At 38.3% G+C, this 24,180-nt stretch overlaps 1 protein-coding gene across 7 annotated transcripts in view; it reads right to left on the reverse strand.

Annotated features, from left to right (window-relative positions):
- Positions 1-24,180, reverse strand: part of EVI5 (ecotropic viral integration site 5) — a 79,605-nt gene that overhangs the window by 48,383 nt on the left and 7,042 nt on the right. For 3 of the 7 annotated variants that reach the window (XM_065675387.1, XM_065675392.1, XM_065675388.1), the window contains exons 2-13: positions 19,088-19,317; positions 14,763-14,952; positions 11,165-11,389; positions 10,048-10,122; positions 9,157-9,282; positions 8,258-8,401; positions 7,356-7,445; positions 7,145-7,242; positions 5,625-5,685; positions 3,714-3,767; positions 1,316-1,348; positions 610-756 (exon numbers count right to left, since the gene is read on the reverse strand). In XM_065675387.1, coding sequence (XP_065531459.1) covers positions 610-756; positions 1,316-1,348; positions 3,714-3,767; positions 5,625-5,685; positions 7,145-7,242; positions 7,356-7,445; positions 8,258-8,401; positions 9,157-9,282; positions 10,048-10,122; positions 11,165-11,389; positions 14,763-14,952; positions 19,088-19,236 — 1,392 coding nt within the window. In that variant the 5' untranslated portion in view covers positions 19,237-19,317. Of the gene's footprint in view, positions 1-609; positions 757-1,315; positions 1,349-3,713; positions 3,768-5,624; positions 5,686-7,144; positions 7,243-7,355; positions 7,446-8,257; positions 8,402-9,156; positions 9,283-10,047; positions 10,123-11,164; positions 11,390-14,762; positions 14,953-16,876; positions 16,972-19,087; positions 19,318-19,544; positions 19,604-24,180 lie in introns of those variants that run through there. The other 4 variants (XM_065675390.1, XM_065675391.1, XM_065675393.1 and 1 more) reach the window with 4 other exon arrangements.

The raw sequence follows: 24,180 nt of genomic DNA on the forward strand, positions 1-24,180 counted from the left end.
GAGCTGCTAATGGTCATTTTCCTGCTTTATCTGCACATAAACCGACACCTTTTCATAAAGTCCTGTAGTTCCAAACTCAGGGACAATACCCTTCTACTTCTGTAAGCAACTACTTTATGCATGCTAAGAAAAAAAATGTAGGTACACAGAAGAAACATGGAGGAGACCGACTTAAATACGAAGCTACATAAAAGCATTATGAATCAACTCTAAAATTTGAGTAGTCAGAGTGACACTATTTGCAATGGCTAGATTTTTAGCATTAGGAGCTACCAAAGGATTTAGGTGTGGGGTTTTTTGTTAGTATGTCTTTGGTGATGGTGGATTTTTGGGTGGGGTTTTTGTTGTTGTTGACCTTTCAGCTTGGTGTGTTTTGCTGTGGGTTTTTTTTTGTTGTTGTCGTTTAAAATTAGTAACTTACATCTACCCAGGGTTATGAATCTCATCTCTCAGTAAGAAAAAGACCAAAATATCACTTAGTCCAATTTGTGTAATTTTAAGAATGCAAATCACAACGAACAAGCATTTACAAGGACAGCACAGACACCATGTAATGATGAGTGAAAATAAACACGAGTGAAAAAGATGATGTGCTGCCAGGCTCCTTACCCATTGCTGCTGCTGTTGGAGCTCCCTGATGGTATTCTCAGCTTGCTCCAGTTTAGTAATGGCCTCATCACTCTGCTGTTTGATGGTGGCCAGCTCCCGTTTTACAAGGTAGTTTTCCTCAGCCTCCTGGGCCCTTGTCACTTGTCCCTTAGGACATAATTTATTTTTTTAAGCAATTGAGGACAAATCCAAGACAGACTGCCTTTGTGATGCTTAGCTGCTTATTTCATCAGATGGCTTTTGCAAACAGCATGGAGTACAATTGGTAGAAATTTTAGGACAAAGTAGTACTAAACAGCTGCTTTACTACTTCATTACAAAGTTCAGCATCTGTTTAGCAAGCACAATTGTGTACTTGCATTCAATAAAGTTCCTTTCATGCAATATTACTCAGTTACACATGCACAGATTTAAGTTCGCAATATTGAAGTGTTAATACAGTGTCAGAGAATCCACTTCTCATAGGAATTTGTATAAAAAAATTACATTAGGTTAGGAAAATTATTACAAGTGTGCAGGTATTGGGTTTATATATATTTTAGTAAACAATATTAAACAAGTTTCTAGCAAGAGATTAGCTCTATATTTATTCCAAATAAGCAAAGCAGGCATAGAGTACAGCATGCAAATATGCATGCATCAAAGCAATTTGGGTTTTTTTGAGAGTAGGAAGAGAGCCATACAGTAAAAGACTAAAAGACTATACCTGTATCAATCTATCTGCCAAGGAAGCACTTTCCTACAAAGGAAAAATTCAGATAGGAATAAGGAAAAGAAAAACAAAAAACCAAAGGGGTGATAATAGTGACAAAAAGGGCAAGAGCTGAGAAAAAGAAAATGCCCAAATTTTACCCATTTTCTGTATAAACTCTTTTTGCAAAATTAACAACTTCTCATATAAATTAAAGTAACAGCCTGAAAGGAAGCAGCCTTTTCTGCAATATCTTCAACACAGTCCATGCTTACAAGAAGTTCTCAGAGCCAGATTTCCATAACACTCCAAATTCACCTACAGGAGACTGAGTATTTAGATCCAAATGGCTGGCTTCCCAATTAACAGAAGTTATACATACAGTATCTAGTATGATCTAGGAGATACATGCAAGGAGGGGTCTATGGTCTGCCCACAATGTGAAAGGAAGGCATAATTTGAGCACAGAGGAATCTCCACTAAGCACTGAGGCATTCATGCAGAACTAAAGCTCCCAAATAGATGAAGCAGGAAAGTTAAATAGTGCAAATTGACAGACACAAGTAAAAAATCTGAACTATGACAGCTAATATTTTGGTTTACTGAACTCAACTGAGCAGTTAATAGATTCTCTTTTCTAGCCAAAATTTTTCAAGAAAGATATTTGCATTGATGCATGCTGACTGACAAGCACTACATCCCCTCCCCAAGTTGCACATTTCATTAATTTCTACTCTATCATCCTTGAAAGCACTCAATTTTTGCATATTCTACAAGAGAACACATCTATTCACAGATCATCCTTGGAACTTTTATTAAAATTAAAGTTCAAACTGGTTGATAAGAGCCAATACTTAGAAGTTAAGGCAAGACATTTGTAATTAAGGTACATTCAGGAAATCACAACTGAATCAGACAGGTGAGGATGAGGAAAAATACATTTTATAATAAAAACAAATTTCCAACAGAAGAACTGAATGGGTGTGTTTACACTTTATGATTTGCTTTTCAGATGCTGTGATGATAGCGAACATCATAAATTCTTATTAACAGATGAAGATTTTCCCATTCTGAAATGTTCCAATTCCAGTCAGAATGGAACACTTAAAATGAGTTCTGAAATTTTTAGTACAGAACCTGGAACAGCGCTGGTGTGTGGCAGTTCATCATGGACTTCCTAATTAAAAGCCCCTCTGATTTCAAACCTATGCAAGTTAAGTGTACAATAGGGATCTTAAGTATTATAGATTTGCAAGGAGCATTGAAGTGATTCACTACAGCTTCAAACTTCTTAAGAAGAATTTGCACTTCTCAGTTAATTTTATCAACACTTCAATAGAAACAAATGCATTTATAAAATTGCATTTCTGGTCACGTCTTTCATATGTTCTCATTATGTGCATTTTTCCACACTAAAAATTCAGAAATCAACTAAGTAGAATTTGCCATACGTTGACTGTTTTTCCAAGAAATTGTAGTGAATTTAACAGAAGTGACACCTTTCAGTTATGTCACTCTAAATTGAACCTCTACCATTTTCTTCCCTGTGAAACTCAAGCCACTGTTAGCAACTCACAAGAACATTCCATTTCATTTGATGAAAGATAGTTGCTATTCCTGGTTAAGATGGACAAGAATGTTCCCATTCTAGAGCAGGCCAGCTCAGATGCAATCTGTCACAGGAAGCATGATACCAGAATATAGGAGAGGCCACTGGGGAACAATGCCTGCATGCTGGCAATGTAGCAATACCGGTTATCATGCATACTTTTAAAGTCATATCCAGTTACAAAGAAGCTTAACAAAACTCTGCTCCAGACTAAATCTGTGTGAAATAAAAGATACTCTCCCCACACAGTACCCAGAATTGCTACAAAAATTCAAAACTACATAAAACAAATTCATAGCAGCAGATTTTCTGTACTGAATGTGAATGCTGCAACACCACCCCCTCTGTTGCTGTATTTGCTAGCGATGAAGTAATCTGCTTTCATCTCCATGTCTGGTCATTGGTAGGTCTGTCATTTTGCTCCTACGTAAAAACACCCAGCAAGGTCAAAATTGAGGATTCTCTCGCAATAACCTCTTTTCCACCCAAGCAGTCCACTACTTCATGTAGTCTTCTGGACTTTAAACAGATGCTTCTAATTCAGAAAGAAAACAGTACAACAGAAGTTGGATACGTCAAAATGTTTGATTTCATATTCACTAAGAGTCAGACTTAACAACTGCACACATTTACAAGCACTGACCCTAATTGTTTCATTGCCATGCTATTTGGCTAAGCACTGTTAGTAACCACCATAGATTAGCAGAAAACAGTAAATTCTGAGATTCCCATTTCATATAAGAAAATGGCCATGAATTTAAGTATAAATTAACACAGGTTCAATCTAATCACCAACATACTTACTTTTTCTAGTGTTTCAATGCGCTGCTTCAAGAGTCTATTTTCAGTTCGTAGCCTCTGGAAGGTAAACAGTTCAGAACTAAATTTCTCAAGTTATGAACTGAAAGCCTGATAAAAGACAAGCAAGCTAAAAATATTTTTATAATGTCACGTCTATGAAAATTAATATAAATACAAAAATAGTGACCTTCCTAACATCTTTCTATAAGATGTACTAACTCAAAAGATGAGTTTAAACAGCTTGATACAACAAACGTGAGATCAAGCCTTGTGTTACACAAAAGCATCTGTGTTGTATTAGATGAAAGTAGCATGTCTGCAGGTTAACCATAGAGCTTAACTGCACATCAGACCGGATAGCCTCCTCTTCCTAAATAAGAGCCAGACACACTTGTCGTGGGTAAGGGACATGGAAGTGCTCTCCCTGCACTAAAACAGGCTAATGAGACAGCTACAAGGTTTCCTTCCTTTTCCTCTCAATGATTTATGTTAAATTTTATCATAGTATTTCTTTTCATCTGTAAGGTTATTCTGAGAATTATTTACCTCAGATGCCTCAGAAGTAAGAATTGTACCGAATTGCACATTTTCCTGGTGCATTTCCTCTAAATTTTAGTAGTCAGCATTAACATAGAAAAGATCCGTATATATCCCTAAGAATAGAGTCATGGATATCAGTTCAGTAATACTTTATCCTGCCAGGCTAAAAGGCAGACTCAACGCACTTGTTTTTCTATCTCCCTAACACAGCAGAGCTTCTTAGCAGAAGACAGTGAATGACTTACATAAGGTCCCAAAGGAGGGCCTAGAAACAGACAGCTTTGGGTTGCTGGGTTTGGTTGGTTGGGTCTTGGTTTTGGTTTTGTTTGGGTAGGGTTTTTTTGGTTTTGAGGGGAAACAAGGAAGAATTCGAAGTAAATTAAAAGATTAGAATCTAGAGTTGAAGTTGTCTTTCAAATGGTATTATTCTGTCCTGTTCTGCAGAGGGCCATCATTTGAGTCCTGCAAATCTGATTTCAGATGTCATTACCAGATCCTAATGCTGCCAACTGCCTCGGTGCCTGTTACAACACTAACTGCCTGAAAAAGCTTGGAATACCTTGGTGCTTCCAGGTACATGTCACTGAATTGCGAACCCACGCCTTAGAAACTGATACTGAAAGGCAAAATGACTAGCAGTGGACAGGAAGAACCTGTACCTCTCTCTCCCTCCACTAAGTTTTATATACTGCACTTGACTATCATTTCTCCCACTGCCTTTTCTCATGGAACTGGCTAAAAACATGACACAGGGAAGGAAATCCAGATCAAACACCATGCTGTGAATAAAAAAAAAAAAGTGATAAAAAAAGGGGGAAAAGTGGCAAATGCCTATTTATAACACAAAGGCAAAAAGATGTAGTGATTAAGTACATACAGGAAGTAGGTCAGTTCATAGAAGGGAAATAAACTTCACCCACAGGGTGTTTTTTTCCCCACATGTTGCATCAATTGCAGAAGCTCCAAAAGAAAAGGTGACTGCAGACACAAAACATGATCTTGGGTCCAATGTGTAAGGAAAAAAATCAAGATCTCAAAATAAAACTCTCTCTTATTTTGTGTGGGACACCTATACCTAAACCAGCATATTTGGAACCACTGATAAATGAAGCCATCTGTAACCAAGATTTAGTCAGCAGAAAATAATGAAAAAATGAATACAGCAGATCTTCATCAAAGATATCTCTTTAATGTCTGCCAGAAGTCCCAGTAATTTCACTCTAAGTGTCCTTTATGAACAGACATCCCAGATACAAGCGTCGAAAGAATCTGGAGACCTCAATTATGTGTCCTGCCACACATACCAATCAGATATATAAGTCCACATCTAGGAATTTAACTGATCGATAACTAAATTTGTTGAGGCTCTCTTACTTTAATTTCAACTTGCTCTTCCATTTCTTTTGTCTTTATTGTAGTGTATTCCTTTTCTAACCTAAAAATTAGAAACAGTAAATTATGATTAGAAATAGTGTGGATAACTTACTTGTGGGTATGATACCAAAGAAACAAGACTAGAACAGAGATACAGATTATTTATATTTCGTCTTTTTACGTGGTCACTTGAAATGCAGTCCTGTAAATATTTAGTCTGGACATTATATTTAAACAAAGATTTTTGTAGGTATGAACAGACTCTGAATGGGCACTCTGAAGTGCAGGTGCTTCTCATATACATTTATAGCAGCAATGACTTGGAGCGACTCTGTAAAAACCACTCAATGTAACTATACAATAACCAATTCAATAGATTTTGCCAAAGAAAACAGCTTGGAAAGCACTGAAGACAAGAAGACGCAAAGATATTTGAGATAAATATCTTAAACATGTAAAATAATTTTGGCCCCTCTACAGCAAACTACAAAATCGTCCTGACTGAAAAAGGTAGCAACAAGAAAAAACAAGCTGAGGTTAACAATGCCTCTACAGAGGGCAACCAAGGAAGTTTAGTCCGGAGTGACAGGATCTTAAACTCTATACACTTCTATGGACTTTCAGAGAAAGTGTTTTTCCTGAAAGCTTTGTTACTAGTTATATTTTAGAGAAGGCTGCTCACTCTACAGCACCGATCATAGGTCGCTGACAGAAGTACTGGCAAATTCAACTCGAAAGACTCCAGCACAATCCGCAGTGTAAGAAGAGTAACTGCACAATAAATTACAACCAACTGGAGAATTGCCAAACTTAATCCTGGAAAAGCACAGTATGTGCAGCCTGTCTTATCAAAACATAGTTTACCAAAGGCAGGAAAGAGAAGACATGCAACTGACCTTAAAAAATTAGTATTATGCTCAGGATTTCAAACCCCAAATGAAAGTTGTTTTACGATTATCAATGGTATCACAAAGTTTCATCTATTTATATTTTAAACAGCACGACCATACACATGCTCTTCAGCACTGTGAATAATTTTTCAGTTCCTGAGAAGACAAGTCTTAAGAATTTAGGCCAGATATTAAAGTTTAACCTCCTTTCCCTACTTCATCTTCAAAAAAAAAAACCCAAAACAAAAAAAAACAAAACCATCCTCACCCCCAAAAAACCACACTCACACACCCCCATACCTCCCGGCTTTTTCTATTTGTATCACGAAGTGCTGTAACTTCCCATAACTTGCAGGTTTCTTAAACAGCTTTTTAGGTTACTTTATAAATGCGATATAACTCTATTATATTTAAGAAAAAAGGCAAATACAGCTTTAGAAGAATTTGCTTGCAGACAGAACTTCAGTTTTAACTTCTTATATTATCACACACCAAAAAATTTAAAGATGGCAAATTCAAAATGAAATAGTGAATAACTATTACATTACTGATCAAGTTTAAACTGTTGTTTAAAGATTAACAGCAGTTCTTAGCAACAGTATAATCCATTTCTCAAAATGTTATACGTACTTTTTCATCTTTTTTGCGTTGTATTTGACTTGGTAAGATGCTTGGATTAATTTGTCTGGACCGCTGTCAAACTGATGTGGAATGACCTTTTGAAAGTGCTGAAAGCAGTCAGAGCACAAGATAACATACAATTAATAGCTGGGAGGAAATATACACACACTCATATTACACATTTCAGACATCTCTAGCAATTATTATAACCTTAATTTACCTGTAACATTCCTTCCATGTCAAGTTGCAGTAACTCTGCTTGATTCATCTGAAGTACTGCTAAACCTACTCGAAATACTATCTCTAAACCCTGAAAACAGAAGTTAAGAAATATCCAGCAGTTATTCATGGCATCATCAACAGTACAGAACAATTCTACTGTTCACTAATGTTGCCAATCTCATCCAGTTTCTCAAACAAACAAGAGGATACAACGTAGTTAAACTATTTAAATAGATACAAGGGAACCTCTTGCCCATATACACTGTCTTGTACATTCTGGAATGTAAGCAGAAAGGAGTCACCTTTGACTTAGTATTTTCTAAAGAATGATTGCAGAGAAAAAGCATAAATGGACCATAAACTTTGGTTTGTTCCCAGTTACAACCACACAAAGCTCTATTCCTAAACACAACTTAAGTGTCTTTGCAATAGTGACTGAGTAATTCCATGAGTTTCTTCTGCTGCTGTACATCATCTGGACAGTAACAGATAACAACACTCCCTCTTCTTGGCCTGCATAATCTCAAGGAACTTTAATTTGGCTTGAAAGCAGCATCACTTTCCATCACAAAGTTTCTACAATGCTGAGAAACTGAGGTCCCTGATGGATGCAATGCTACTGCATCCAGAACTGACAGATACAGTAACTCTTCAAAAGGCTTTGAGCAGAGTTATATACAGTATCTACATCCAAAGACTTAGTTGCTCCTCCTTGACCAACTACATACCCAGACATATTCCCCTACAAAATAATCTGATAAGCATAAAGACTAAAAGCAGGACTAGCTGAGATTTGCACACAATATTGGGATTTATACCACTACCTAAAAAAAGTAGCTGCTTTTTCCCTTGAAAATAGAAATACTCTTGAAATAGAGCATATAAGTATTGAGTAGTTACCTCAGACATAAAGATATCAAATACTCTTGTTGCAATTGGTAGTGGAAAAGTTGTAAGGAATATAGTTAAAAACCATGATGATGCATACATAGAAGTGTGGAAACTCTGAGACTGAAAGTGCACATAAAGCTCTGGAAGATGCTCCTAGAAGAGAAAGAATGTATGTTAAGCTTTTGCTGGGAGTTATGGTGTGTCCACCGTTTTGAGAGATTTTGAATAACTGATATTTAGTACAGACAGCATCTTAGTAACACAGGACTGGGAAAGACAGGACTCATCATTACCAAGAACCATGCAACTGAAGTCCCAATATTGAATGCCCTGTAGCACTTCTACCCTGCAAAGCAGAGATTACAAAAACACCTCCTGATCATAATAGGAAGTCACAGGCTTGTAAATCCCTAAATCACATCTAGAGTGGGCTACAGAGAAGAGCTGGAAAAATCTAGGATATGGCTAGAGACATGTGTCTTAACATCTCACCCCGATCATCATGTTCAAAAACAAAACACAAACCTGGCCAGGAAGAAAGTGTTCCAAGTGCCAAGTCTGAACACAATTTTAATTCTACATATGAGACAATCTCCCAGTTTGCATCTTCAAAAATAGCTATAAATTGGCTCTGAAGACACTTTCAGAATCTTCAGTCCAAACAGAGTAAGACCTTGATACGCTTAACTGTAGCAATACAAATCCTCATGCTTGTGTTCAAAGCCAGTCACTGTCTCCCAAGATTAAAAATGTGTATCACACAGCCATATGCCTTTACTCCTGAAATTCTGACACTAGCTACTGTCAGAACAGCCTGTTAGCCAGCAGACATGCCCACTGTTAACTGTAATTTCCAAGTTCCTTATTAAGAGTTACTGAAGAGAAAGTTTGATAGATTTTGTATGTACCTGTATCATGCATTCAAACTGGTACATACAAAGGCCCAGTTCAGCCATGCTTGGTTTAAAGAGTTCTCGTAGTCTGTAGTCTTGCATTAATTTAACAAACACACAGAATGCCTCTTCTTCTGGCATCTATAATAAAAATGAAAAAAGCACAGTAAGAACTCTAGACAAATGTAAGGATATGTCAGAGTAAGTAAGGATATAGCAGAGTAAGCGTGGGAGGGTTTAGGGTGTTTTGTGTATGGTTATTTTGGGGTTTGGGTGGTTTGGTTTTTTGTTTAGGTTTGTTGTTTGTGTTTGGGGGAGTGGAGGTGGTGGTGGCTGGTTTGCTTAGGGTTTTTTTACTGTTGTTTGGGGAGGGAAGGAATGGGGTTTGGGTTTGATTGCATGTATTTTTAAAGGATTTATAACCAATTACTGTAATGAAGTTCTGTATATACTGAGTTCTACTAATGATTTTTAAAGTGAAATGGAGGTCCACACGTTTCTTATAATATACCCCACTTTGTCATAAAACAAAATGCAGTAATACAAAGGCAGCTTTAAGAGGATCAAATCAACTGTGAAGTTCCATTAGAACTCCAAGGAGATTTGGTGTAATAGAACTGAGAAGTTTGTTACTAGTTGAAACAGCATTCACCAAAATAGCTCTGAAGTCTGCAATCCTACCTTAGCTCTGAAAATAAATGTATGCTCAAAGACAGTATCTTGGCAAACAGAACCACAGAGAATAAATCTCATGTGATTTGCAGAGTGAACAGCAGTCCTTGACAATTCCGTTGTAACAAAATGATGAAGGAAAGCTGTTGTAGAAATTCCCAGTAAGTCACCATGTTTCATAATGCATTCTAGATGGGATTTTAAAGGCTCACATATTTTTAATATCATGTTTACCTGCATAAGCAGTAATCCAACTATAAAGGCGCTTCCTTGACAGTATCCAACCTCACGATCCACCAAAGAATAAGCCTGGGAAAAAAGTTTAAAGACTCTCAACAATTTAAACCTCATTACGAATAAAAGGTAATTGTAGTTCATGCTATTACTTTGCTAATAACTTCTTTTCCTCTCTCAAATCCAGTGAGAGACATTCTATGCAGAATATTTTAGTTAGATATTCTAATCACTACTTGCCTGTATGGAGGAGTATGAACTCTGCCCTTTGACAGCTACAATGCTAAAACTAAGGTATACCTAAAAAAATAACACATGCTACAGGAATTTGCCAGAAGATAACAGACATGGCTGGCATACAAACTGCACAAGGTTACTACTTGAAGCAGGAGACAGACCAAAGAAACAACAGGTTTTATCAGAAAAATTATGTGCTGCAGTTTTATTTACAGGTAGAGGAAACGCAGTGATCTCCACACGTTGCACAGAACCATAGAATAGAATAGCATCTTCATTTAAGAGTATGGAAGTTACTCTGATTTGGAAACCTGCTAACTTTTCTGTTGAAATGATGTTGTATGGTAAAGCCTCTCAAAATTGAAGCTTTAGTACAATAAAGACAATGCAAACAATTTCATGGTGGCATTCTCATTTTGCACTTAGGCGCTGTAACAACTGCACATTAGCCTGTACCTGCCATTTGCTGCCACCACCTGCAGTTCAGAAACACTTGAAAACCGAATAATAGTTCTGATTTACAATCCTCTTGTCTTGGCCAAGACTGTTTACTTAACAGTACACTTTATTCCATTATACTATAAGCAGTTAGAATGTGACTTGGTTTTAATCGAAGCTTAATAAGTTTAAGTCTCTTATAACGTAAAACCATTAACTATAGAAGTAACATACTTGAAAGATAGCTTTCAATAGCTGTAATTGCAATTAGTGGAATGCAATTTTTTAAAAGCATTCCCATTGTCAAATAAAGTACATTTAAAACAAAAAATCTTAAGCACATGAAACTGATGCAAGTTCAGGATACACAAAGCAAACTCTTTCCCAACCTTTTGTGCACATCCTTGCTAACGTATTTTGAAGGGCTCAAATACTGACTTACCTTCATGACATTGAACAAGACCTCCTGCCCAAGGCTGTCTTTTTCCTTAAAAAAATCATGTTCAGGGTATGTTCTAGCAATGTCCCTTCTTATTAGTTTCTCGCAAGGAGATGTCATTTTCAAGAGCTCTGAATACTGATCCTTAATTGGCATGCTTTGAGCACTGCATAAGAGTTGCCAAACGATTGCTCTGAAATGATGAGGTATCCCTTTACGAACAAGCTCCTAAAGCACAAAAAAGTACATAAGTCTATTTATATTTCCTGAAAATGTAAACATAATCTTTAAGAACAAAACACTTCAACAAATTAAAATTCCTCACAACTTCAGAAAATGCTTACATCATGTCACAAACCAATCATGAATTTTATAGTATTTAGTATAGTACGTATATAAGTATAGTTTAGCGTGATACATTGTTAGCTAACATAAGGAGAAAGTTCTTTCCTGTTAGGGTGGTGAGGCACTGGAATCAGTTGTCCAGGGAGGCTGTGAGTGCTCCATCCCTGGCGGTGTTCAAGGCCAGGCTGGACGAAGCCATGGGTGAGATGGTTTCGTGTGAGGGGTCCCTGCCCATGGCAGGGGGGTTGGAACTAGATGATCTTAAGGTCCTTTCCAACCCTAACTATTTTACGATTCTATGATAAGTAAGGAGACTCTGCATCATTTCAAGTGGTTACATTAGTTAGTGAAAGTAAACCCCTAGTAGGTAACGTGAAAAACTGAATATTCAAGTGAATTTAAATAAGAACTCCCATTAGCCATAATTTACTGCAGTTAATTTTATATTTCATAAAAGACGACTGAAGATAATGCTCTTAATTATATCTGTAGTGATTGAGAAATAAGAAATCTGTGATTAAAAATTATTTCCAAGACAGGTAAATGATAAGAACTGGAACTACCTGTAGCACAGCCAACTGCAACAAAAGAACTGCACAGTACTACTGTCAGAAATCATTTGGCAAACTTGACAAGTTGTGTCTAATTTCTCTGGTGTGCCAGCATTTTCAAGCTCTCCTTTAAGAAAGTATTTAAATGCAGTTTCAGACACTAGACCAAGAAAACATTAAATTAACATATACTGAAGTAACCCAATTTCCTTCATCTTTCCTGGAAAAGATAAACCAGCTAGGTATTACACAGAATCACAGAATCCCAAGGGTTGGAAGGGACCTCAAAAGATCATCTAGTCCAACCCCCCTGCAAGAGCAGGGTAACCTACAGTACATCACACAGGAACTTGTCCAATACAGACCTTCCCAGTTTAAGAGATCTAAGAACCTGATACTTGTCTTTTCAGAAAGCACAAGCACAAAGTAGCCTTGTTGCTTGATCTGAAAATGAGAAAAAAACATGATTCAAAAAGTTCACAGACTGTCTTCAGGGTATGCTCTGCATCAAGGATCAGTCTGACCTTGAAGATGGTCTCTTCCAGACAAGATGGTTCCTTTAATATTTTTTTGTATCTTAAGAAGTTATCTATTCTCTCTCCTAAAGGAGAGCTTCTTTCACTAGTATTTAGTCTGAACAAAACCTCCTATCTGCAAAGCATCCTCTTCTTCCTGTTTGTTCCAAGTACTTCTCCTACTTTGCCAAACATCAAGAATAATTAATGCAACAGTGATAACTTTTAAAGAGACTCTTGCTTTCAAGTTTTGTTTTTGTTGAGCTTGAACTCTCCTGCACAAGTTTTGCATCACTGACCTCAATTTTCTAACATCCCCCCAATCTCCAGCCTTCTTCAGACCATTGCAGTAAATGCCACTCCAACTATTTGTCTCATCAACGACACAACTATGAAGTCCTGTGTTATTTCCTAAAGGATTTCTAACCCCAAGACAACCACCCTCACACGTTAGTTTTCCACATCTGTCTCTAGTTTTGTCAACAACGTACTATCAGTGCACCAACAATGTGGATCAGTCATCTAATACCTCAAGGGCTACTAGTAACAAGGCATTGGCAAGTGGTTTCTTGTTTTATGTTACTATGCAAGCTACTTGACAGAGTAACAGGTTCAATCCCTTCAACATTCCTAAAGGAACAGCAGGAAAACACACCTGCTAAGCAGCACTAAAGCAATCCTATTCTACATGCTATTATGCACACTGAGAAGCAGGACTTAAGTCATCCTTTCAGAATCCCTCCACAAACAGGAAGCGAGTTCTGAAGTGAATCAAGAGACATCAGGATGGAGCACATCACCTGTGCAAGAAGTTATATACACCTATGTCTAAAGCTTAAAAATCTAAACAGATATCTAATACGTTAAGACCTGCTTTCACAGCCAAGACAAAAAGATACCTATGCTGCTAAAGTCATACCTACTGGCACAGCCAGGAAATAGATATGCATGTTCTGGTATTCCATTGTAAATGCAGAATGACACTGTTTAGGCTGACTTTTGACAAACAGAAACAAAGAAAAGGAAAAAGGCAAAGTCACTAGCAATATACTTAAATATTTACTAGAACTTAGTCAAATACTCCCCAAATATACTTGGCCAGCTGTAAAACCAAGTGCAACTTTAAAAAGTTCTAATGCAGGCAGCTCAAATGAATTCTTTCGAACCAGATATACTTATTACCATCTCACTTCTTTCTCTTTCCAGGCCCACATGGCCAGGCCACCTTCTCCTGGCATTTTGGGAACAGCTTTCCAGAAACTGCTCCCCCTATGCAAGCTAGAAGTCTTGAATTAATTTTCTTTCCTTGTTTCCTCTCTCAAGTCATGTTCTCTCTTCACAACTGCTTCACATAAAAGACACTTTACTTTAGCCCATTGTTCTGCCTTCCCACAACCTATTCATACGCACACATTTCAATCTGCTCAAAAGACCTTGAAATTTGTATTCTACACATAGAACTAGAGACTAGAGCCAATAAAGAACCAAAGCAGAACAGACTTGCCTACGAACAGCAATCCCACACTGCTGTACTTGCAGCCTCTGTAACATGGGTATGTTCAAATGCCCTAGCTGGTTTTTAGTTTGAATTTAAAGTGTAACTGAACTCCATGTCTGTACATGGTCACAACTAACCCAGACTGGACAAACACTGGTCAAAGCTTGCTGGTTCCACTCAGAATTTAAAAACTGTGTGTTCTTATGCTTGAGGTCATCCCTGGGGTCACCGCACTTGGCACGCACAAAAAACCTTGAACTCAGAGCCTCATACAGTAGGATTGTCAGCTCTTCTAATGAGAATGCTTGAAAAAGACAGCTGCTCAATGGGAAAATAATCATAGCACCCAGATGCCCTCAAGAGGGTTTTCAGTAATTCCATTTTGGAAGCTTGAAGCAAATCTTCCCTATATTCATGGGAATGTCTCATTAGAGGTTGAATGAAAGCTTCAGTATTGAAGATACAGCAAATAGTAGTTTTTAATAAAAGACATTACCTGGGCAAAGCCATTACCAAAGTCCGGTAACAGTTACACAGGAAGCACTACGGCTTGGGGATGGAACAGATTCAACTGGAAGCTCCTATTACATATTTATTTAAAAAGTAAGACCAACAGGAAGATAAAACAGTATCATCTGTATCACTTTACAATATAACCTTAAAAATGCAAACCAAAACTGTCCAACTACTACCTTAACTTGCTTTTCTTTCTTTTTCCGTACATCTTCCCATTCATTCACAATCCTCCCCCAGAGGATCCATGAGTCTTCTTCAAGATGGCTGAGATTGCTAGAAGCTGATGAACTAGATACAAGAGAAGATCCACTATTTCTTCTTGACCCATTTACTGATCGCAAAGATTTGCTATCAGTTTCCAAGAGTCTGCAAAGAAAGCACAAAAAGAACCCCACCCAAATAAATTCAAGTTCTTCTAATCACAGGACCACACTGTTTACTGTTTAGAAGTCAAGTCTTCCAAACTCATTCCAGAGAATGCTCCCGAAGTTTCCACGGAACAGTTTTTCTGACCTTCATTTATACTAAATTTGAAATGAACTGGCCAGCATTACTGTTTCTTCTGGAGATCTCAAGTAATTCTGCAGACAGAACAGCAGCTCATGTTGCGGCACTTAAGAATATTGTATCTTGCATCAACAACACTAACAGAAGTGAGATTTTAATACAAGTGTTATGTAGTCTCAGGTAACTAGATCTTAATACATGAAGATACCAAACTAGAGAAAGCACAGAAGCATTGCAAGTCCAGCTCTCTCTTACACATTCATCCATCAGCTATTAAAAGCCCAAGAAGTGCAAGTTCTGTTTTGAGGCACAAGTAGAGCAATAGAGATGATTTTGCCAGCAACAAAACCCCTACAGCTATTGTGCAGACTGACAAAGAGAACATAAAAGTTAAATATCCTCAACGATAGTTTCCAATTATATAATAGTTTGGGTTGGAAGGGACCTTAAAGATCATCTGGGTCCAAATCCCCTGCCATGGGCCGGGACAAAAAATCCAGCATTTATTGGGAAAAAGTGAACGGAAATCTTTCTAAGGAAAACTAAAATGTAAAAGCACTGCAAAAAAAGAGAGTAAAGAAGAGAAAAAAATTAGCTTCCTGAACGTCTACCTGATGACACTTTTTAACTGACAATGTAAACACAGACAGAAAACTAAAACCTGAAGTAATTTTAAAACACCTGACATTTGCTGACACTGTTTATAACTCAACATGGTGTTTTACAAACAAAATCTCAGAGCTGAAGAATGAGGATCAGGCAACAGAAGTGGGTAGTACAGTAAATAATATAATATAGTATAACAAAGTGCAGAGCTCAGACATAAGAACTTCTAGGATTCTCAGGCAGCAAGGTGTATATAAAGACATGTCAGGAGCTGGACAAGCTGCTGTAGAGACTTCCCTGTTACCTGCTTTCCAAGGCCATCAATTTTGCCAGAAGCCAGGGATCCTGGGCAAAAAGGTAGGGGTTTTGTCCTCAACTAATAGTGAGCCCCATAAGCAGGGGGAAAGGTTTTAGACCACATGTTCGGTAAGAGCAAGTGTTCAGACTGACTTGAGAAAGTGTTTGGCTATATCGAGCATTTAATTTGTGTTTGACTTCCTTGAATTCCCATTCTGTAAATCAGAGTGATCTGGTTGAATCATTTCTCAATGCACCTGCAAAAAAGCTAACCTTACCCTCCTTCCCAGCCCCCGGCATTTCAGCAAGGTCAGGTTAGGCTTTAGGTGCTTGATAAATTATAACCCAAGTTAGATTTTATCCAAGATTGTACACAAATCTCAGCACACATACCAATTTTTAAGTGCTCTGCTATGTTTTAAACCAGTTTTCCCTGTTCCAGGCTTTCACCTACTGGTGTTCATTGAAGTTATAGAAAAAATGCCATTTAATTCATGAAGACAGAAGTACAGTCTCTGCTCTATAAAAAGTAATACTTTGTTTGGAAAACAGTTAAATAGTAATGCCTTTGGGAAAAAAAAAAAAACCAACTATTTTTTTTCAAAACTAATTTTCACTTACTCCATATTAATGGAATGCAGGAAATCTTGTTTTCAGAAAAAATCCATTTTTAATGTTTAGAAACCTGGCCTGTACTGATCCACATTGAAAGTTTACAGTTTGAACTCTTTCCCTCAAGCCAAGACAGTGCCTAAACATAAATTCAAAGTAGTCACAGACGAAAAGCCAGCACAGAAAAATCATTACACTTACAAAAACAAGTTTCATTTTTCACAGCTTCCTACAGAAGTTACACGAAGTTTCTGTAATTTGACCTTACCTGGATAAACTCATTATCCTTAGATTTGAAAACGGGAAGTTCTTTTTACAGTAAGAAGCAAGTTCTGTGGCTTTTAGTCAATGTTTTCTTTCACTTAAAACTTTATAAATGATTTACTAATGCCAAACAGCTCTGCCAGGACTCTGGACCGAGCTATGACATTATTCTGAGGAGACTTTCAGCACAATTGGATTACAGAATGCCTTGTAAAACATAGCTTGATACAATTTGAATTCTTTCCATTTCTAGTTGTTTAACTAATTTGTGCTCTCCTTATTGACATAGGAGCCAGCAGTGAGAAAGAAACCTTTAAAAATATCCATCACCAGCAATTCTTCCAGCAGGCAGAAAGAATAGTTCCCTGTGTTCCGAGCACAATCCCTTGTCAACAAAGTGCCACTGTGCTAAAATGCAGACTCAAACTGTTCTGAAAATACAGTGCATACAGCATGAGAGCATCAAATTTCTGTATTAAAATGTAAAATCTCATGAGAGGAGGTACAACTTGATAGGATAGCCTCTAATTAGAATTCGCACAAGACTAATGTGGGCTTGAACAACAGGTCTGGCTAAAATTACATAAAACCAGACAAGATTTGCTAGCTTACTTACTAAATCAAGAAAGCTGACTTGAAAAAGAAAGCCTAGCAAGCCCAAGCTCACATTCTTCTTTAAACAAGCAAGCTAGTCTAACTGCAGGGCTGAATGAGATGGCTCTGGAAGTAAAGACATTACACTCCAACACAGATAAGCAGTCCAAAGAACAGGTATTACTACTTTTCAAATAAAGTTAGTCACTTAGTCGTGAACAGAGTGGAATGCCTCAGCTCAAATGCAAATTAGCTTTCTTAAAAGCACTATAACTTTTTTCTTCTGATAAATTTTCATCTGCACACTGAAAATTACATACAGTTCATCTTCAAAGGAGAGACAATCTCAAACCACAAAGAGAAGAGGATGAGGTGTTTCTAGAAGCTGCCTTCCACTCTCAGTCAAGAACTACACAGATACAACAAACTCCTTGTCAGTTGTATTGCTATTAGACTGCAGAACATGAACATGGGAGAAGACACACCAGGTGACAGAATGGCATTAGCTCCTCCTCCCAGTTACTCTTTTCCTCTACTGAAAGTTACTGCTCTCATAACTGAACCAGCAGAGTTAAAAATGAAAAACAACCACAGAGTTCCTCAACTGCCTCAGTGCAAAGTCCAGCACACCAGCAGAACTGGAACACAAGCTGGTTTGAGCTTAACTACCAAACTCTGCACTTCGCTACAGCACAAGGGACATATACTGCCAGGTTTAAAACCTATCTAGAGCTCAGCTTCTCCTGGGCAGTGAACCTCTCATGAACCACTGAAACACACTTGTCAAACAGAAACGAATTTTGCAAGAGGCCGGATGGCTTTAAAGTCTTGTCTCAAAAGTGCAAACAAGTGTGGGTTCTGGGAATCCAGCATTAAGAAATCATACAGTCCAATTTTATTTCTTAGTGAGACAGACAACTTGCAATCACTGTGAACATCAAGATCAACTGACCCAACTTAAAGTTGCATCTTGAGCTGTAGAAGGTGCTGATAAATATTCCCTTATGGAAAGGCTGCCAAGAAAATGGTTCCTTACTATGCTAAATAAAATAAACCAGGATCAACAGATAGAACTGATCAGGCATTTGTTTGTCATGAAATTAACGCATCAAGCATCTATCACCATTAGTGTAATAGCAGGAAAATGGCTGGACACTGCTCTGTGTCTAAACATAGCAGGTCATATAGTGGAAAGCAAGAAATGGGTAAAAATGGAAAAAGAGAAAATGGAATTCAGAAATCTAAGATTTCGAAAAGCTCACAAAAAAAGTATTTTTGATCTAAGAAGGCATGGAGGTTATATTAAAATCTCATCCCTAAGACACTCCGTTTAAAAATGGATACTAAAAATCATATGGCTCCAGTGCAATTTTTTTTCAGATTAGAGGCAGCCACAAACATCAATGTAAAACCAGAAGAGAAAAACACCTTTCAGAGTTCCACAAAGACAGAACTACTGCACAAGAACACAAGTTCTTAAACCTCACGGCCTTGACACTGCAATGTTGCACCGTGAAGCTTTACCAACTAGCCCCCTTTTACCAGTCTCTTTGCTGAAACTGCAATAAGCCAATTTTAGTCTTATTACTGTTCTTGGAAGATCAAAAAGGTTTTCATTTACCTGTTCTGTTCCTCAAGTTTAGCCAGTAATTCTAAGTCGTCTGGACTCAGCTGTGTTGGTGAGGATGGCGATAGCACGGGTGTAGACAGAGTGGTAGAGGAGGATGTAGTGTGTAATGAGGCAGATGGACTTGCCACCTGACTGGCCATTTGACTGACGGTGTGCGAGACAGTGTTCTTCACCCATGAGAGAGTAGAGCTCAGCTTTCCTGCAACCTTGTCTGTCGCCACCTGCCATGACAAAAGGAAGAGGATGTCTTCAATACTTTTATTTTCAGTAAACCTGCTGCCCTGAACAAAGGAAAAGAAAATATACAGTATGCATGAAGTGACATTGAGACTGTGTATTTCTCCAAAACTATCAGGCTGTTGGAAGCAATGCAAGCATCAACAGCAATACAATATCATAGACATAACATGCAAGTATGCTGCTAATCCACCAAAGAAAGTATACTCACAGAGCTAATTTCTGCAGTACAGAAATACTGCAGGATCCAGGATCAGCTCAGACTTCCCAGTACAAAAATAAATAGAAACAAAAGCTTGTTTTACAACATCTTGATAAACTTATAATGACACAGAAACCATTGAAACACGGGTACAGAAATAGTCAACTACTTCCTTGATGGACACTGGAGCACTTCACAAACACTTCAGGCCACCCACTGCTCACCTTCAGTTAATCCCTACAGTGGCAGGACAGATAAGCAGGGGCACCGCATTTGTAATCTACACCAAAGCACAAGATCCTCTAACCAGCGCGCAGGAAAGTCACCAAGATTCTACATCCATGAATCTACAACAGTTACCGAATGTCTTACATTAAGGTCTCACACTGCCAGCTCCCTTCTTTTCCTCACTTTACCTCCAGGTCACCATTAAACCAAGCATCTTTGTCCCCTGATCGCACATGCCCAAGCCTGCAGTTTGAGAGGATTCAGGAGGAAGAGTGAGAGGTGTTACTAGAGCATAAGGGAGCTCCAAGCAGGCAGTCAGGGAAACCTCAGGTCCAGGAACGAGGAGGTCAGAGGGGACTGATCATAATCTGCTGCCACTTCTTGAACAGTGTTACAGGGTAGTGCAGCCCTAACAGATTGACTGATCACTAGAGAAGAAAGAGCAGAAGCCCCTGGAAGTATTTTCTGACGAACCCCTCACTAGAGCTTCCTTCCTCAACTGAAAATATAAGAGGCTTTGACCTACAGTGATTCAGAGCTCAATTCTTCCGTGGCCCAACTTAGAGAAACTCCAGATGGACCTTAAAGGAAAGGTCAGCTGCCTAGCAAAACGTTAAACTTTTCATAACGAACTCTGAAGAGCTGAAGTGGTGCTGCTGGCAACTATTTATTCTGACCTTTGCTGACTTCCTCAAAACACTGAATTGCTCAACGATTGTCACAATCAGCTCTGCAGTACAGTCAATACAGTAATTGCTAAGATACTAAAGACACTGAGCTACGGGGAAAAGTCCCTTCGCAAGACCCCTTAGTAGAATCCAATTAAAGCAGATTTTCAACTGAATAAAAGTAACTCCATCTCAACACACTGCGCATGTCCCTGAAGCACAGCATATAGACTGAGTGACTGGTTGCTGAAGAAGCAGCTGCTTGACACAATGCTATCATTAACATTTTTGTGAATCCTGCAGTATTTTATTTTCATGTCATATTGAAAGGATGACACTTAGAACACCTTAAGTGTTCAGAGTGGTCTTCCTAACAAAAGGAACAGTACAGACCAACAGAGATCATCAATCTCCCCACTTCTTCTCCACCAGCAATATAACACTTAAGAGCTCTCCTAGAGGACTGTGAAGAGGTTTCCAGTTTCCACATGCTTAACATTCATCCTGGAAGCAGAAATAAGACTTTGCCAGAAATCTTCAGCTTCAGGGATACACACCACAGGTAAGGTCCCAGGTGGTCCTTCCATCACTCCACTGTTAGACAAGAAGCTTGGGTATATCAATGTTTAACAAAAAGAGACCCCAAACCAACACAACCTTTTAAAGATACTCTGAAAAATCCCCCCCAATACTATCATTTGTCACCATCTTTTATACAAGAACAGAGTAAAAATTGCTACAGGTTTCAAAACCTTAAGCTTAATGCATGCATTAATATTTCACTCAGTCAATATCCTCTACCATCTATTACTATGAAAGGATAAATTATTGCTGTTTCCTTTGAATTACAACAAAAGTAACTCATACATCTCACTTAAGACTGATTATTTCCTTAAAGGCTTTAAACTGCCTAAAATATGATAAGTGATGCAACTATTCCAAAAATAAATGCTGGCAGAAACAGGCCCAATCGTAACAACACAGCAGAAATGACTGCCATATGACCAGGTTTTAGGACTCACCCATTCTAAGAAGCTTACATAGAAATATTAGAAAAGCAGTGATTTTGAGTAATACCCTGTGTGACAGAAACAGGAAGAGAGAGTATGCAAAAGGTTTTATCTCTTTACGAAGTAAAGTAACTAGGAAGACTTAAGGTGAAAAAGTAAAGCCAAGGTGAGTCTGGCTTATTTGTTATGAGGCTCATAAACTCCACGTTAGCATACCTGAAGCAGGGGTTGGGGTGAGTGGCAGAAATCGAGAATCTTGCTAAAATTCATTCATTCATCACTATGCATTAAAACACATTAATGTGAACGTTTGTAGAAGCCAATTCTGTTAAGAACACTATGAAAAAGCATGGTCAAAACAACCCCCATGCAAGACATGAGCTAAATCAGAACAATGCGCCTAACAATGCGCCTAACAGCACTACTGTTTCTAAAAGCAGCTCCAAGTTTCATTACAATGTATTCAGAGAACTAGCAAAGTTTTCTGAAAAAAAGTCAAAACTATCAAGTTGTTGAAATTAGTCCTTCTGCCTTTAATTATGCCAATGAGAATCACGGCAGCACGAATACTGGCAGATCCTGTCACTGGGTATCACCAGCTCCAGGAAACAGGAAAATCTGTATGAGCCTGCAGTTTAATGCCTCCCTGCTTCAGGGATGTGATTTTGCTTAACACAGCATTCTGCAAAGACTCCAGAAAGCCACTACCATTAAACCTTTAATCTTTTCTTTGTATCTTTTGACAGAGTGTCCTCAAGGCTTTCCTAAACAAATGCTTCTTTTAAAAACTGGTTATTTTTTAACCAGTGATACTTCTTCAAGCCTGCAGCAGTGTCTCCCTTTTGGGATCCCTTCCTTTATAGCAACAATGCTCTGCACTTAGTTATGAAGTGTCCTTCCCTTTGCTACTCTACATTAACAGGGAAATCATAGTCGTGTGCTCAGCTGATTGTAGCAGTAACAAGGACAGCCAGATGACAGATACTCCAGAGTGGCTGTCCCAAAACCTTAGCTAGGTCACAGCCATAAATCCAACTACACGAGATAGGACTTTTGCTTTTGCCATCATCCACTCACAAGGCGTATGAACCTATGCTACTTCCACTCTGCTCTGCCTTCTCTCACCCTGAAGCACTTGCACTTGTGCAGTTCCTCTATGTGGAGCCCTCCTGCGCCGCACCATGGCAGCAGCTCAAGCCCAGACTCTGCTCCCCAAGTCCCAACACCTACCAAATCTGAGCAAGCTCTCCATCACTGCAGCTAATCAGCTCAGGCTGGAAACCCTCAGTTAATGGTGTCTTTTGCTCAGCTCACCTGAGCCAGTTTTTTGACAGTGCAAAGAGAACTGGTCTCCTGATTATTCACAGCATTTTTCAGATGCTGAAATTCAAGTCACATTTGAAGAGTATAAAAGGTAACCTACATTGCCTGGGAAGCATGCCAAATCATCAAGAGCACCATCAGGACGATCATGCCATTATTTATTATTACTAATGTGTGATCAAAACCAGAGCTGACTCATTTTTAAATATTGCTTTTTCCACAAAGGGGTCTTACTCCGAAACCTGCTGATCAATCAGACATCCAACACACATGCTGCTCCCAGCTTCCTACCACTGACACCAAAGATGTCCAGGTCTGGAGAGAAGCAGGCAGGGATACACTGCCTTCACCCTGTGCAGTAGGACACACGGAGCTGAGGAAGCACCATGCAGCTCCAAACCAGGTACGCTCATTTGGGTTCCAAGCGACACCAACTGCACTGCCCCTGGTTTGCCAGCAGAGTTAAGACACATCTACCTGTCTAATACCATGTAGATACCTCCTAAATAAGTGTGTGAATGTTGCGTTTGAAAATACTGATCTTTAAGAAGATGAGGGAGGTAAACCTTAACTGCTAAAGACTTTCTATTCTTGGGCAGCTTCCAGTCAGCAAGCCAGCAGAACTACCAGCAATTCTTACTCACCTGGTCAGCCACCAGGCAAGGCACAGACCTGACTGCTGCATACTTTAAGCTACTGAAAATTAATGTTCATATTGACACTACACAAACATACATACAATGTGCAGTTTATATATGTCAATATTTATTTAAAATAAAACTCAGTATTTCAATATGCATTTAATATCTTTAATTAGCTACTGATCACAGCACTTTATCACCTAGAGGATGTACAATACTGCGTTTCTTTAGTTATTCAGGAGTACTGCAGTGGAGCAGCACTGGAAATATTTTAAGTAAGGCAAGCTGAAGGTAGACTGCAGCATCCCATATTATAGACAATGATATAAATCCCTTTCTCTGAGAATCCCAAGATAGTACTTCACAGTAAGCCAAAAAATGTTACCACCACATATTTTTGCACTTGCCAGACAGAAAATATTTGGTTTTCCATAAAAGTCTATTTAGATTTGTTTAAAAAAGGTATTTCACGGTAAACACTGAATTAGCTTAATACTCATATTCTTCATTTTTCTAAGGAAAATCTGTATTCAAGTTACAGGTATCTTGATTACCCAAAATACTGTCTCATTTCATGACAAAGTAAAATAACTGCAAGCCTTACACAAACACTACTGTATATATGCTCTCTAATCTTTCTTCTCATCCTGAAAAGAGAAGGAAATGGGAACTTCCAGAATATAGGAAGCAATCATCTTACTTTTCTACATATAAAAAGAAGCCTCACATCAGTGGGGCTGAAACTGTGTATGTGGTTTTCAAGCCAGTTATATGG

The sequence above is a fragment of the Lathamus discolor genome, chromosome 3, assembly GCF_037157495.1.
Source record: "Lathamus discolor isolate bLatDis1 chromosome 3, bLatDis1.hap1, whole genome shotgun sequence".
Taxonomy (NCBI): Eukaryota; Metazoa; Chordata; class Aves; order Psittaciformes; family Psittacidae; genus Lathamus; species Lathamus discolor.